At 42.5% G+C, this 15,782-nt stretch overlaps 1 protein-coding gene across 1 annotated transcript in view; it reads left to right on the top strand.

Annotated features, from left to right (window-relative positions):
- OSBP (oxysterol binding protein) overlaps positions 1-14,752 on the top strand; it is a 36,544-nt gene extending 21,792 nt beyond the window's left edge. Inside the window, exons 10-14 of the mRNA XM_081099429.1 lie at positions 7,469-7,572; positions 10,279-10,374; positions 11,204-11,385; positions 12,146-12,366; positions 12,461-14,752. Coding sequence (XP_080955555.1) covers positions 7,469-7,572; positions 10,279-10,374; positions 11,204-11,385; positions 12,146-12,366; positions 12,461-12,603 — 746 coding nt within the window. The 3' untranslated portion in view covers positions 12,604-14,752. The remainder of the gene's footprint in view (positions 1-7,468; positions 7,573-10,278; positions 10,375-11,203; positions 11,386-12,145; positions 12,367-12,460) is intronic.
- Positions 14,753-15,782: the final 1,030 nt, after the last annotated feature.

Raw genomic sequence — 15,782 nt, 5'->3', positions numbered from 1 at the left:
TTTAGCTTCTATATTTGTTACATAGTTGCTTAGAGTTGCAGCTCAGAGGCCTGCAGCGGCAGGCGGGGAACTTTGGAGTCCTCCGTCACTGAAGCAAGCAAGCCTCATGTTAGTTTCAAGCTGCCTGGCTGCTGGCCGCCATCTTGGCTGGCAGTTAATTTGCATATTGCCCTGATTAGCCAATGGGAAGGGTAGCGGTCGTACACCAATTACCATGTTTCTCTTTTATTAGATAGGATTGATTTCAGAGAGGAAGGTGAGAGGGAGAGAGACATAGAAACATCAGTGATGAGAGAGAATCATTGATTGGCTGCCTCCTGCACACCCCCTACTGGGGATTGATCCCGTAACCCAAGCACATACCCTTGACTGGAATTGAACCTGAGACCCTTCAGTCTGCAGGCGGAGTCTCTATCCACTGAGCCAAACCAGCTAGTGCAGCACTCGTTTTTTTTTTTATTTTTTACAGAGAGGAAGGGAGAGAGATAGAGAGTTAGAAACATCGATGAGAGAGAAACATCGATCAGCTGCCTCCTGCACATCGCCTACTGGGGATGTGCCCACAACCCAGGCACACGCCCTTGACTGGAATCGAACCTGGGACCCTTCAGTCCACAGGCCGACGCTCTACCCACCGAGCCAAACCAGTTTCAGTAGCACTTGTTTTTTTTTTTAATGAGTTCCTTTTCTCTCAGAATCAGAAAATATGGCAGTTATAGTGAAAACTAGAAATTAGCCAGGAAAAAACCCAGGAATGTTTATAATTACAAAAGGAGAAAAGAAACTGGAGTGTTAATTCTGCTACTTCATGATTAATATGCAAAAGGCTCTTAGATGAAAAGGAGATCAAGCACTTTTGGTCTTGATCTTTTATGGGGACCTTTAAAAAGGTTCTAATTGTTTAATTATCTTTGAAGCTAATAATTTCAGAAGTATTAAGTTAATAGTAGTAAATACCTGGATGTTCACACCTAATTTTCAGAACTAGGGTCATATTGTAATATGATTTTTCACCTGCGAGGCCACCTGAGGATCTCTAAGAGGGTCGTGTGTATATTTAAAAAATAGGAATAGCCCTGCTGGTGTGGCTGAGTGATTGAGCATCGACCCATGAACCAGAGGGTCACAATTTAATTCCTGGTCAGGGTACATGCCTGGATTGGAGGCTCAATCCCCAATGGGGGTATGTAGAAGGCAACCTATCAGTAATTCTCTCTCATCAATGATGTTTCTCTCTGTCTCGCCCTCTCCCTTCCTCTCTGAAATCAATAAAAATATCTTTTAAAAAATCCCCTTCATATCCCCTTTTATCTGTTCTCCCAATTTCTTTTTTTTTTTTTCTTTTCTTTTTTTTTTTTTTTTAAATATATTTTATTGATTTTCTACAGAGAGGAAGGGAGAGAGACAGAGAGCCAGAAACATCAATGAGAGAGAAACATCGATCAGCTGCCCCCCGCACACTCCCCACTGGGGATGTGCCCGCAACCAAGGCACATGCCCTTGACCGGAATCGAACCTGGGACCCTTCAGTCCGCAGGCCGACGCTCCATCCACTGAGCCAAACCGGTTTCGGCTGTTCTCCCAATTTCTAAGTGTTTTTTTTATTAGAGTGTTTAATCAATTTACATTTATTATAAGTACTGATTAGGTAAGGATTACATCCACTATTTGGTATTTTTTTGTACATCCTATGTCTTTTTTGTTCCTCTATTCCTCCATTAGTACCTTTTTTGTATTAAGTAGATATTTTTTAAATTTACCATTTTAGTTCCCTTGTTATTTCTTTTACTGTATTTTTTTTTTTTTTTTTGTATAGTAAAGGTGGAATTTATTAAAGAACAAGTACAGACTCCCACATGGGGAGGGGGAAAGCATCCCCTTTTACTGTATTTTTAAAGATATTTTCATAGTGGGTATCCTGCGTATTACAGTTAACTTCTAATAATCTAGTGCAGGTTAATACCAATTTAATTTCAATAGTGCACAAAAACTTTGCCACCTATATGGATCCATTACCTTTCCCCTCCTTTGTGCTTTTATTTTCTTTTTTTTTCTTTTTTTTTTATTATTATTAGTTAAGGTATTATAAATGTGTCCTCATCCCCCCCCCCCATGTGCTTTTATTTTCATACAAACTGTATTTTTTTTACATATTAACATAGTTTTGTAACTGTTCCTTTATGCAGTTGTCTTTTAACTCATATAGAAGAAAAAAGTTGCAAGCAAAAAATACATTTGTACCGTATTTTATATAGTTTGATTGTAGTTTTCTTTACTGATCTCTTTTATTTCTCAATGTAGATTTAAGTTACTGTCTAGTGTCCTTTCATTTCAGCCTGAAGGACTAGTATTTCTTGAAGGGCAGACCTGCTAGCTAGGCATTCTTTCAGGTTTTGTTTAGCTGGGAATGTCTTATGTTCTTTGTTTAATAAGAATATGTTTGCTGGATATAGAATTTTTGGTTTGACTATTTTTTACCTTTAGCATTTTGAATGTACATCCTACTGCCTTCTGGCCACCATGGTTTCTGACAATCTTATTGAGGAGCACTTCTATGTAGTACATCACTTCTTAGATTCAAGATTTGTCTTGTCCTTGTCTTTTTTTTAAAAATATATTTTTATTGATTTAAGAGAGGAAGGGAGAGGGAGAAAGAGGTAGAAACATCAATGATGAGAGAAAATCATTGATCAGCTGCCTCCTGCATGCCCCACACTGGAGATTGAGCCTGCAATCTGGGCATGTGCCCTTGACTGGAATCGAACCTGGGACCATTCAGTCTGCAGTCTGATGCTCTATCCACTGAGCCAAACCTACTAGATGTTGTCTTTGTCTTTTAATAGTTTATTATGATAGACCTCAGTGTGTGCTCTTTGAGTTTATCCTACATGGAGTTCATTGAGCTTCTTGGCTGTGTAGGTTAAGGAGTTTGTCAATTTTGGGTAATTTCTGACCTATATTTCTTCAACTACTGCAACTCTTATCACCATTTCAGGCAGCTCTTGTGTTAGAGCATCACTTGCCACTGATGGTTTTGATAATCACCCCAGGAAAAAGGCTATTCAAGGTGACCAGGCGCTGAGTCAGGTCAAATAAAGATAAGCCCTGTGAGTGGGAGTTTACCAGGAACCACCACAATGGCCAGGTAATGACAGTGTTTTGAAGATGGGGCTTTTAGGGAGCTTCATACTTACTGGTGAAGTGTGAGGCTCCCCAGAAATGTCTGCTAGGCTGAAATCAAGGCTACTGTCAATCTGGTGAAAGGAGGGTGGGAAGAGAGCAAGTTAACATGCCTGCCACGTAGCTCATTTTTCTTACTGAGGTTCAGCCATTTGTCTTGAATAAATGCTGTTTGAATTATTGTAAGCCTTTGTTTAATTTTCAGAGATCTAAAATATTTGATTCTGATAATGTTTGCTAGCACTCTTGTTGATTTTTTGAGCAGATACATGGAAGTCCTTACTCCACCATTCTGGAAGTGGCTATCTTCCTCTTCATACATTTGAAATGGCTCTGTGTTTATTTATATATTTTTTATTATTATATTTTAAGTTAAATCTATGTTATTGGAAGTATTACATATGTCCCTGCTTTTCCACTATTGATCCCTTCTAGCCCGCTCCCACCTTGTAAGAGCATAAATTGTGTTGTTTTAAGCCATTAAGTTGTGTCAATTGGTCGCAGCAGCCACAGGAAACAAATAGTGTTTATAGCTGAAGTATCAACAGTTACCTGAGTATCACTATATGCCAGGAAATATTCTAAGTGCTGTGGGTGCAGTGGTGAACAAAAGCCATTTTGCTCTCATTTAGCTTGCATTCTTTTCTTAAGTAGACAAAAAGTAAATATATAAATAACTTTATATGTGGTAAATCTACAAAGAAAATAAAGTGGAGATAGGGGTAAATGAGAAATATGTGTGTGTGTGTGTGTGTGTGTGTGTCTGTGTCTGTGTGTCTGTGTGTGGTTCCTTGGATAGGGTGGTCAAGGAAATCCTCCCTGAAAAGGTTACATCAACCAAAAGATGATTTGGGGGAGAGCTTTCCAGGCAGAGTGAACCTGAAAGATAAAGGCCCTGAGTTGGGGGCAAGCATAGCCTATTTGAGAAGCAACAGGGCTACAGTAGGTAGTTCAGAGTGAGTGAGGAGGAACATGATGGATGAGTTGAGAGGGTTTTGTTCGAAATACAGTGGGAAGTCATTGAGAGATTTTTTCGCAGTGTTAAGTTGATATGCCATGTTTTAAACACATTATTTTGACTAGAGACTTTAAGGGGGCAAAAGTGGAAGCTGGGAGACCAAAAAGAAGTTGTTACAGAGGTTCTGGCAAGGGAGGATGGTGTTTTAGTCTGCAGTGGTGGTGGGAGAGGTGTTGAGCAAGAGATTTGGATATATTTTTAAGATGGTTGTGAAGATGAAGTGAGATGGGATATGAGGAGAACCTAGCACAGTGTCTGGTTCACAGTAGTGCTCTCACAGAGTTGCTAGTATTATTGTCAATGTCATTGTCATCATCATCTGCTGCTGCAGCTACCAGGGATACTTTAACCTTTTGTGCAAGAAAGGCACACCAAGCCACATGTGTCCTTTTCACTAGTGGTTACAGAGGGAATTGATTGTTATTTTACATATATATGATTCAAAATAATAAAAATATATGTACATATCTTTAAATTTTTTTATTTTGAATTTTCAGTCACCTCTATTCAAACAACTAACTGATTTTGATTTGGTATTCATTGGAGATTAACTCATAGAAACAGGAGGAGATTATATCCACTGAGTGCTTATTATGTGTCTAGCATGTTACTGAGTAAATAAACAGACATTTACTGCACAGGATATGATTACCCCAACTTTACAGATGGATGAAACTGAGGCCTAGAAAAGTTAAAAACATCCCCAGGGCCCTAGCCAGTTTGGCTCAGTGGATAGAGCGTCGGCCTGCGGACTGAAGGGTCCCAAGTTCGATTCCGGCCAAGGGCACATGCCTGGGTTGCAGGCTCGATCCCCAGTAGGGCGTACAGGAGGCAGCCAATCAATGATTCTCTTACCATTGATGTTTCTGTCTCTCTCTCCCTCTTCCTTCCTCTCTGAAATCAATTAAAAAGTATATATTTAAAAAAAAAAATCTTGGGGAGGGAGAGGTTGGGGTTAATGAGGGGGATGAGGACACATTTGTAATACCTTAACTAATAATAAAAAAAAAAAGAAAAAGGAAAAAAAAAAATCTTGGTCTCAAGTTATAAGGTTAGGCAATTTGCCCAAGGCCACACAGCTAGAGCTCAACTGGAACACAAGAGCTGGGATTTTAACTCCAGAGTCTCTGCTCTAAACCACCGCACTCGTCTGCTGCTTGGGGCCTGCCGGGAACAGACATACAGGTTTGCATGGGGACACCCACTTTCACACTCATATGCTCAGCCACGGCAGCTCCTGACTGTACAGAGGGTGGTCCCCTGGACTAGGAGTGAAGAGGGCCACAGGCACACTCCTCGTGGCCCTGACACCACCCTCTGTCTGGCCATCTCAGGAGCCGTTCCTCTGGGGAAGGGAGGAGAAGACTTCCCCTCTCACAGACCCCAGTGGCCAGGGAAGCTAACAGAATTTATGTGTGGGTGTGAGAGAAATTGTTATATGCAATAAAAAAAAAAACATCCCCAGGGTGTAGTACTGTAATGCAGTTCTGACACTAACCACCCAGGTTAATACCAACCACATAAGATAAGGGTACAGTCTCTAATAAGTCAGCCCTCACTTCAGATGTCAGCCACAAGTATGGAGAACCCTAGGCCACTTGCACATCTGACTAACTGACTATAAATTCAGGGGATCCCACGAATCCTTCAAGTTCAATAATTTGCTAGAATGACTTACAGGACTCAGGAAAATGTTATACTCATTATTACAGTTTTATTACAAAGGGTACAGATCAGGACCAGCCAAATGAAGACACACATAGGGTGAGGTCTGGGAGGGCCCTGAACATAGAGACTATGCCCTCTCCCCATGGAATCAGGGAGCATGACCCTCTTGGCACGTTGATGTGTTTACCCACCAGGACGTGCCTCCAAGTTTCACTGTCCAGAGGTTTCATTTATATAGGCGTGGTTGACTGAATCATAGGCCTGGTGATTGAACTCAATGTCCAGGCCCCCTTCCCTCCTGGAGGGAAGGGAATATCATTCCCAGGAGGTTGGGAGATCCAGCCTTTATCAGGTAACTCTGAGTCATGGTTAGTCTTTCTGGCCTGCCCTCATCCTGAACCATCTTGTTAGCATAGCTATCTAGGGCCCTACCGTGATGACTCTTTGACATAAACTTTCAGGATCCCCAGGAATAACAAAATATTGCTATCACTTGGGAAATTCCAAGGTTGTAGAGGTTTCTTCCCAGGAACCATGGACAAAAAGCAGACAAATTCTTTATTACACAACACAGGGTCACAAATCTAATGAGTAGTGGAGCCAGAACTTAATTCAGTTCTGATTCCAAAGCCACAGCTCTATCCGCTACTCCTTTTTTATTGTTAAGGCCCTTAGATAAGTGATTTGCTGAAAGTCACACAGCTAGTTACCAAAAAATAGGGCCTGGCCCTATTTTTACATGTTAGTTCAGATTTGACCTATTCCTAGACATTTTGCAGCTAGTATGGCGGTCACAGGTGGAGAAAAGATTGGAGGTTTTGCTTTCATTTTTTATTTCTACGCTGTGTACTCTTGCTTCCTCGCTAAGCTGTATCAGTTGTCAGTATTTGTCATCAGTTATGTTTTATTCACAAATTTTAAAATCAAGTGAAGAAATTCAGTCAGTGCTTCCATCATTTAAGAAGATTATTAAAAAAAGATTATTAATTCTGCCCTAGCCTGTTTGTTCAGTGGTTAGAGCAGCCATGGGCAAACTACGGGCCGTGGGCCGGATCTGGCCCGTTTGAAATGAATAAAACTAAAAAAAAAAAAAAGACCGTACCCTTTTATGTAATGATGTTTACTTTGAATTTATATTAGTTCACACAAACACTCCATCCATGCTTTTGTTCCGGCCCTCCGGTCCAGTTTAAGAACCCATTGTGGCCCTCGAGTCAAAAAGTTTGCCCACCCCTGGGTTAGAGCGTCGGCCTGCAGACTGAAGAGTTGCGGGTTTGATTCTGGTCAAGGGCACATATCTCGGTTGCAGATTCGATCCCTGGCCCTCGGATGGGACAAGTTCAGGAGGCAACCAATTGATATGTCTCTCTCACATCAATTCTTTTCTGTCTCTCATCCTCCCTTCCACTCTCTCTAAAAATCAATGGAAAAAATAGGTGAGGATTAACAACAACAAAAGATTATAAATTACTTTTTAACTTACTGTTTTCCTTTTAAAAGTAAGAAATATTAAAAGAAGAAAATCCATTGTTTTTCTAGCTAACATGGTGCTATATTTTTTCTAAGATTGGGCTTAATTTGTATATCTCTCTCTGCTTCCAGGTACCATCCACTGTATTTTCAAGGAAACTGGCCACCACTACACTTGGAAGAAAGTTACCACAACAGTGCACAACATTATCGTTGGCAAGTTGTGGATAGATCAGGTGAGTGAGCATGCCCAACATGTTCCTGAAGCCCAGACTGTTGTTACTGGCTTATCAGTTTCTCCTGAGGAATTTCTCTTAGGCAGTTGCCCCATCCTAACCTCCCCGAGTTTCTATACCACAAATTATTATGATAAACTAGAGGCCCGGTGCACAAAAATTTGTGCACTCGGGGTGGTCCCTCAGCCAGGCCTACGCCCATTCACAGTCCAGGACCCTTGGGGGATGTCCACCTGTCAACTTAGGCCCACTCCCCAGGGAATCAGGCCTAAGCTTGCAGTCAGACATTCTTCTGGCAGCCAGGGAGCCCTCGGGGGATGTCCGACTAAAGGCTTAGGCCCCCTAAACCGTTAGTTGGACATTCTTAGTGCTGCCACGGTGGTGGGAGAGGCTCCTGCCACCACCACTGTGCTGGCCAGCCATGAACCAGCGTCTGGCTGAGTGGCACTCCCCATATGGAAGTGCACTGACCACCAGGGGGCAGCTCCTGCGTTGAGCATCTGCCCCCTGGTGGCCAGTGCGCATCATAGCAACCGGTCATTCTGCTGTTCAGTCAATGTGCATATTAGCCTTTTATTATATAGGATGTCCCTATTTCCCCCCTTTTGCCCCCTCTACCCAGCTTTTGCCCCCCAGTTCTCTCTGGCCATCACCATACTATTGTCTGTGTCCATGGGTTGTGCATATATTTTCTTTGGCTAATCCCTTCTTTAAATTCACTTCTTTAAATTTTTATTTTCAGATAAGTGCTTATAACTGCACTATTATATATTTTCTATTATATCATTTAGAATTAAGATATTTTTTCATTGAACCCTTGTAAATTTTAGCACAATTTATTAAATTATGCTAGAAGCAATTAGGAGATTTTTCATGTAATGCAGATACATTTCAATTAATATTTTATTAATTTTTAATTTTTTAATATTTTAATTTGAAATAATCTCATACATGTAAAAAAAACTATAAAATACTACAGCATATTATATGTACCCTTCACCCAATTTCTTAGGTGTTAATAATTGAAACATAACCATTATACAACTAACAAAATTTGGAATATATTTTTCTTATAATCTCTTTAATGTTACTTAATCTGTTTACTTTGTTTTTGTTAATCTTCACCCAAGGATATTTTTCCATTGAATTTTAGAGAGAGTGAAGGGAAAGGGAGAGACACATTAATTGGTTGCCTCCTGCACATGCTTTGATAGGGACTGGGGATCAAGCCAGCAACTGAGGTACATGCCCTTGACTGGAATCGAACCTGGGACCCTTCAGTCCACGGGCTAATGCTCTATCCACTGAGCAAAACAGGCTGCAGCTTAATTCATTTACTTTTAATGTATATGTGTCTTTATATTTAAAGTGGGTTTTGTTTTTGATTCACCCCCATAATCTGTCTTTTAATTAGTACATTTATGCCACTGACTTTCAGAGTGCTTACTGATAGAGTTACTTACCATATCAGGCGGCTTCTGGGGCAAGGCGGGGGCGAGCCTGCCCTGGATGGTGGTGCACTGGCGGCTCGTGCTGTCCTGCCCTGCCTGCAGTATGCAAATTAGCCGCCATCATTGTTGGTGGTTAATTTGCACATCACGCTGATTAGCCAATGGAAGGGGTGGCGAAGGTACGGTCAATTACTATGTTTGTCTATTATTAGATAGGATGACCAACTTGTAACGTTCAGTGACTATTAGAACTATTGGGCACTGTGAAGGATACAAGAAAATAATAAAACACAACTCTCACTCTTCATTCTTTCATTATTCATTAGACATTTACTACCAGGCAGAGTATCAGGTCCTAAGGATACAAAGTCAAATGAAACTTTGTCCTTCGAAGAGTTATTGTATCATTGCATATGTGACTAATTTGTTTAGGTGGAAAGTCTGACAAAATAATTCACCTATAAACAGATTTTGTCTGAAAAAAATATTTTTTAAAATACTCTATGGGAAGAGGTGTACTAATGTATGCTTAATTGTCGGTATGTGCTTAAGACAATGATTTTGCAGTAAATTCAGAAAAGAGAGGGAACGTTGTCTTAACTGTCAGGAAAAGCTTCATGGCAGATGTGGGGAATAAAGTGTAGAAAGGCTTGCAACACGTAACTTTGAAATTGTGAGTCTAATACTTTTTTTTTTATCTTCACCCGAGGATATAATTTTATTGATTTTTAAAGAGAGAGAGAAACATTGATGTGAGAGAGAAGCATTAATCAGTTGCCTCCTGTACACTCCCCAACCAGGGATTGAACTCAAAACCTAAGCATGTGCCCCAGCCAGGAACCTGCAACTTTTGGTGTATGGATCGACCCTCCAACCAACTGAGCCACCCGGCCAGGACTAGAATACTTTGATTTAAGCACAGAGTTCCTGAAGGGTTCCAGTGAGAATTGGTTTGGAAAAACAAATTATGACATGAATATCAGTATATGTACTGAAGGTCAAATCATGGCACCTAACATGTGACACACAATTCAAAGAAAACCAAAGCAAAGGTCATTCGGTCTTTATCCCAGGCTGGGATACCAAGGTTACAAAGGGATTCCATAGCATCTCAAGGTTGGCTGAGACCTGAGTCTAAAGCAAGGGAGTGCTGGAATGTAAGATAGTAAAGTAAGAATTATGAGGCATGGAGTTGGCATATATTCAAATCATTCAGTATTAATAAAACTAATCCTTGATTCTTTTCATTTTATAGTCTGGTGAAATTGATATTATAAATCACAAGACAGGAGACAAGTGCAATCTTAAATTTGTTCCTTATAGCTACTTTTCTCGGGATGTAGCAAGAAAGGTAAGAGAAGTTGGAATTTAAATTTTTTCATTTAGTGTGTATCCCTTAGAAAGCCTACTCCTTTGGGGCTGGGATAGCCGGTTGGATGAATGGATGGGGAGGGAAGGAGGGTGAGAGGGAGAAAGACAGAGAGAGTGTGTGTGTGTCTAAATATATATATCTCCAAAACATACATATATATATATATATATATATATATATATATATATATAGATAGATAGATAGATCTATATCTATCTATCTATCTATCTATCTATCTGTCTATGATTAAATAAGAAAAGAAGATGTAAAGGAGAAAGTTAGCAAGAAAGGAGACAACATTGCATTGCTAAACCAAATCCTTCTCTTTTCTGGGAAAGACTACAAGTAAAAAAAGTAAAACTCAAGAGCAATGAGAGACAACGTGGGAAACTAGAGGAAGGACTAATGAAAGGATTACAGGAAGAAGGCACAGGCACTTTGGCCGTGGGAATGAGTCTGAGCGAGAGGTGTGTTTATTCCTTAGTAGAAGAAGGGAGAGTGAAAAATAGTTAGGGATTTAAATTTGTTTGTGGCTCTCTGTGTATTCTGGAGAGAAGAAAATACTATAATTCTGAGCACCAGTCAGGCCCTTTCCTACATAGTATTGTTGTAACAAAAATTCATCTAACTCATGCCATGCTTATTTTAAGCAGCTTAAAAAAATTTAACAAAATAATTTGGATGACTCCATGGTGTTTTTCCTAATAGGTTTTAACCAGTATTTACCCTAGGACTTTGGTTTGCAGAAGAGCAGGTAAGCTGGGTGACTATGGTCTGTACTCCAAAGCCCTGCTCTCCATCCTTGCAGGTGACAGGGGAAGTGACAGATCCATCAGGGAAGGTTCACTTTATCCTGCTGGGGACGTGGGATGAGAAAATGGATTGTTTCAAAGTCCAGCCTGTCGCTGGGGAAAATGGGGGTGATGCTCGACAGAGAAGCTGTGAAGCAGAGGAGAGCAGGGTCATGCTGTGGAAAAGGAACCCCTTGCCGTGAGTATCAGTCTGCCCAGGTACCTCTGCGATCTCAACCTTGGGGTGATATTGATGACATAGCTGTGTTGCTTCCCACTTCATTATGTGAGGGGCTGAGCGGAAGAAGTCAGAACCTTTGGAGAAATCACCAGAAGGTTGGCACTGGGTAACTGGAGTTGTAGCATGCCTTCCCCCAAGAAAGTTCAAATTAACCAACCCAAATCTGCCAAACCATATTTGGTGCTTTCTATAGGTCCTTTGGAATGTGGTTCAGAAGGACATTATTCTATAATTTAGAGCAAAACTCTTCAGAAGTGGCTGGAGGAGAGAGTGCCTACTACCTGTTTACAATTTAGCCTAAAGGCCCAGCACCAATGGAAACTTCCTGAGATAATGTTCAGGACTTTGGAAATAAATTAAGATGAAAGCCGTTTGCCTGTCAGGTTTAATATGTTCAGTCCATAGTAAGAGCCAAGATTATCCCAGAAAGAGGGCAAAAAAGAAAGCAGAAGAAATAGGAATTTTCATTTAGTAGAATGTTTCCTTGTTCCTGATGAATTTCTCTCTACTTTCAGCCGAGCACAACACAAGCCCAGAAAACTGGAATTGAGTGGTGTTGGGGGAAGCCAAGGGATGATTCAGTTTGGGTGTCTCAATTCGGGGAGGGGGCCATGGTGTTAAGTCTGCCCCTTGCAGAACAGCCCGGTGCTGTTGTCTTCATCCAGCTGGGGTCTGGGCTCCAGCCTGACCCCTTTCCTTTCTCATCCTTTACTTTTAGGAAGAATGCAGAATACATGTACTACTTCTCAGAGCTTGCTCTGACTCTCAATGCCTGGGAAGCTGGCACTGCCCCCACAGACAGCCGATTGCGGCCCGACCAGAGGCTGATGGAAAATGGGCGCTGGGATGAAGCCAATGCTGAGAAGCAGCGCCTGGAAGAAAAGCAGAGGCTCTCCAGAAAGAAGAGAGAAGCAGAAGCTGTGAAAGCCACGGAGGATGGTAACAAACCTGCCCGCTTCTCTGGTTCTTGATATGGGGAGGCTACCAGTGTGTTTGCGACTCTAATTGTGTTTTTCTTCACTCTCCTGTTTAGGCACACCCTACGATCCCTACAAGGCACTGTGGTTTAAGCGGGAGAAGGACCCCATTACCAAGGAGTTAACCCATACTTACAGGGGAGGATACTGGGAGTGTAAAGAAAAGCAGGAGTGGACCGCCTGCCCCGACATCTTCTGAACTGACAGTAACGAAAAGGAGGAGCAGTCAAAGGCCAAGAGGACAGAGGATGTGCGGGAAAGCTGGCTGCTGGGACCCTCTTACCCAGGGCTTTCCTCGAGTTTGTCTGTCTTAACCAATCATTTTTTTCCAAATCAATCACCAGAAGCAGACACCAGTGGTGGTGATTGGCTGGTTGCCTTAGCTGATTGAAACTGAAATCAACATACTAGATACCCATGTTCGTAAGGGAGAGGCTTAGTGGCTGAACGGTAGTGTTATTCCACATCTGCAAAGTCAGGTATTCTTGGCTCTTCCTTCTCCCTCTGCCCCTGTGGAAGGTGACGTCATCCAGCCTCCCCTGTCGTGTCCTGCTCAGCCAAGATCTACACTCGATTATGATGCAGGGGCATTTTGGTGCTGCTCAGAGCAAGAGCTGGTTTAAGAAGTTCCTTTAAAAAGAAACACATAAGACTCACCAGCAGAGGCATATGGCTGCGGAGGAGCTTAGGCATGACGATATGAAACGTTCACCAGGGTGCCCCTCTCATGGGTGTCCGTGCGCAGATAACTGCATCTTGGAACACTCGCCAGGGGGATTGTTCTGTAAGGTTGGAACATTCGGTTACATTCTTGGAAGTTTCTATCTTCACTCACGTAAAACACCCTCTGCTGTTCTCCATCTTCTTTGTCAGCAACCGGAGGTCACTTCGGTGGTTGTCGGAGGGTTGCAGTGTCCTCACGAGGGGTTTTATGGACTTGCTCAGGCGGAGAACTTCTGAGAACACAGGCAGCTGGAAGAAGACTGCCGCCACCTTTGCTTTCCCACTTCCTCCTCACCCCCATCCTTCATTGCCTTGCTCACTTCTCTTCTCTCTTGGCACAGCACCAGTTTGGGTCTGTGCTCCAGAGTGGAGCAAAACATTACCTGTCCCGTTCTGCTCTGCAGAACTTGAGAGAAGCAGTTCATCTGGAATAAAAGTTGTCACCATCTCTCAAACCCCACGGACTGGAGCCACCTATGGAATAATGTGTTAAATAACTGTATATTATATATATGTAGAGAAAAATCTAATTTTTTGTTTGATTTTCCTTATTCCCATTAAGAATCTTGTTTTTGATATCTGGTCTCCCTGGGATTGTCTGTTGGACATGGGGATGTGGGTCAGGCCCTCTTGCTTTCCATCCTGTAAGGACAGACAGGCAGAACCTGAGCAGGGCTGTGTCTGGCAGCTACTGAATAGGGACATTACCCCTGGCTTGTGTCATGGGGTGCCCACTGCTGTCTGAAGTCTGTTCTAATTACCTGACTCTTGAAAATGAAATCCTAACTTCTTTCCTGCCTTTTTCTATCTTTTGTCAGGAAGAGTACGGGTCGAAAGTCAGGAGGGTAATTTCCCACTTAATTCTGCTTTTGTCCAAATCACAGCACCCACAGCTGACTCCCAAAAGAACTTACTTCAGAGGACATGGGGCTGGAAGCAGCATCACACGGGGTGGGTAAGAGAACCCCTGTTGGGCCCTGGCTTCCTCCATTTTTGTTCTGTTTTTGTTTGAGTTGTCTTGTTCAGAAATCTCACCCCCTGCAACCCACCCTTGGTTGAGGATCACAAATTGAGGTGCCTTCCTTGTATGCCTTTTGTTGGTGTTTTTTATTTCTGTTCCTTAACTGCTGAGCCTCAGCCAGTGTGGGTCCCAGGGGCCACTGTCATTCCAGAGGAAGCCAGCCCTCCGGAAAGCTGGATTTATACCATTTATACGGGGAAACGCACTCTTGGTCCTTTCCCACTGCCCTTCCTCCCTTCCCAGCTGTGATGAACTTGAGAATGGCCACTGCTGGGGATTTTCCTATGAAGAGGCCAATGCCCAACATATACAAGGGCCTGTTCTGGGCTTCTTTCAGGGAGGCCCATAAAAGCAAAGACGTGATGAATCAGGCTTTAGACAGCGGGAATCCTGACTCAATGAACTTCTCTCTTCCTGCCCCCCTTCTCCCGCCACCACACTTCCAGCCTGGTCCCCAGTCAGATTCCTGCCAATGGAAGAAGCTTCCAGTCCTTCAGGTGAAATAAAATCACATGGAAACAAAACAAAACTATATATTTTTGGTTGTTTTGCCTTTTTTTTTTTCCAAGAAAACTACTAAATTAAATAATTTTTAAAAAGTCAATATTGTTTGTCTGATTCACTTCTATTAGGTAGGAAATGGTGGTGAGAGCAGGCCCAGGGGTGATCTGTTCTCGGGGATCTGGGATGATGATCTTCACAAACCGAAAGAAAAACGGCTCAGATCTCCAGGTGTTTCAGCTGCTGAACAGCACGCTGGAACACCACCACCCCCCCCCCACCCCACCCCCCCGCTTCAGAGTAATGTCATCGTCGGTGTCCCACCTTGGTTCTTGATTCTGGGCCTGTTTCACCTCAAACAAAAACTTAATCTCTCTTCCTGTTTAGGTTCTTAAATTCTGAGCTGTTTCATACAGGAATTCAAATCTATATTTTGAAATGTAAGCAAGTAAGTATTTAAAGACCTTGGGGAGAAGTAACAGTGAAAATGCTCGTTTAGGTTTTCTCTGTAGAGTTCAGGGAGGGGAGGAGCAGGGCAGAGTAATCAAAGGGGCCTGGAGAGGCCTAGGGAGCAAGCACAGTTCCCGCCCTGTGAGATGTGGAGGCCTGCACACCTACTGAGCATGTGTGTGTGTGTGTGTGTGTACTGAGATAGGAACTCCGCATTGGTTTACACTTTAACAATCTGAGGAGGTTAATGTTACAATCACCATGTTGAATATGAAGAAAGGCACCGAAATGGCTAACCTACAAATTCACACAAGGTCACATAGCTGATTGGTCAGTCACATTGTTGGAATTCAAAGCCAGTTTGTTTAACCCCAGAATTTGTGACCCCTACAACCTTGTGTTCTGGGAGAAACTGGGTTGGAAAGCAGCTGATAGTTGTTTCCTCCTGGATTAGATCACATCATGCAGAAGTTCACATTTCTGTTTCCACGGACTTACTGTGGATAGTGCCATCTTGGGGGGGGGCGGGGCTCCACCTGTAGGAAGGAGCATTCTTGAAGTCCGGCCTCAGGTTCCTTAAGGTGTCATGGCTCTCGTTGTCAGGGATGTTTTTCTAGCCTGGTTGTGGAGAGGCCATTTATCTGTTTAAGTCATTTGTCTGATTCCCAATGCTGGACCAGATG

Source organism: Myotis nattereri (genome assembly GCF_964212035.1).
Source record: "Myotis nattereri genome assembly, chromosome: 9".
NCBI lineage: Eukaryota > Metazoa > Chordata > Mammalia > Chiroptera > Vespertilionidae > Myotis > Myotis nattereri.
Note: the sequence above shows the minus strand (reverse complement) of the source record. Positions and strands in the feature narration are given on the sequence as shown.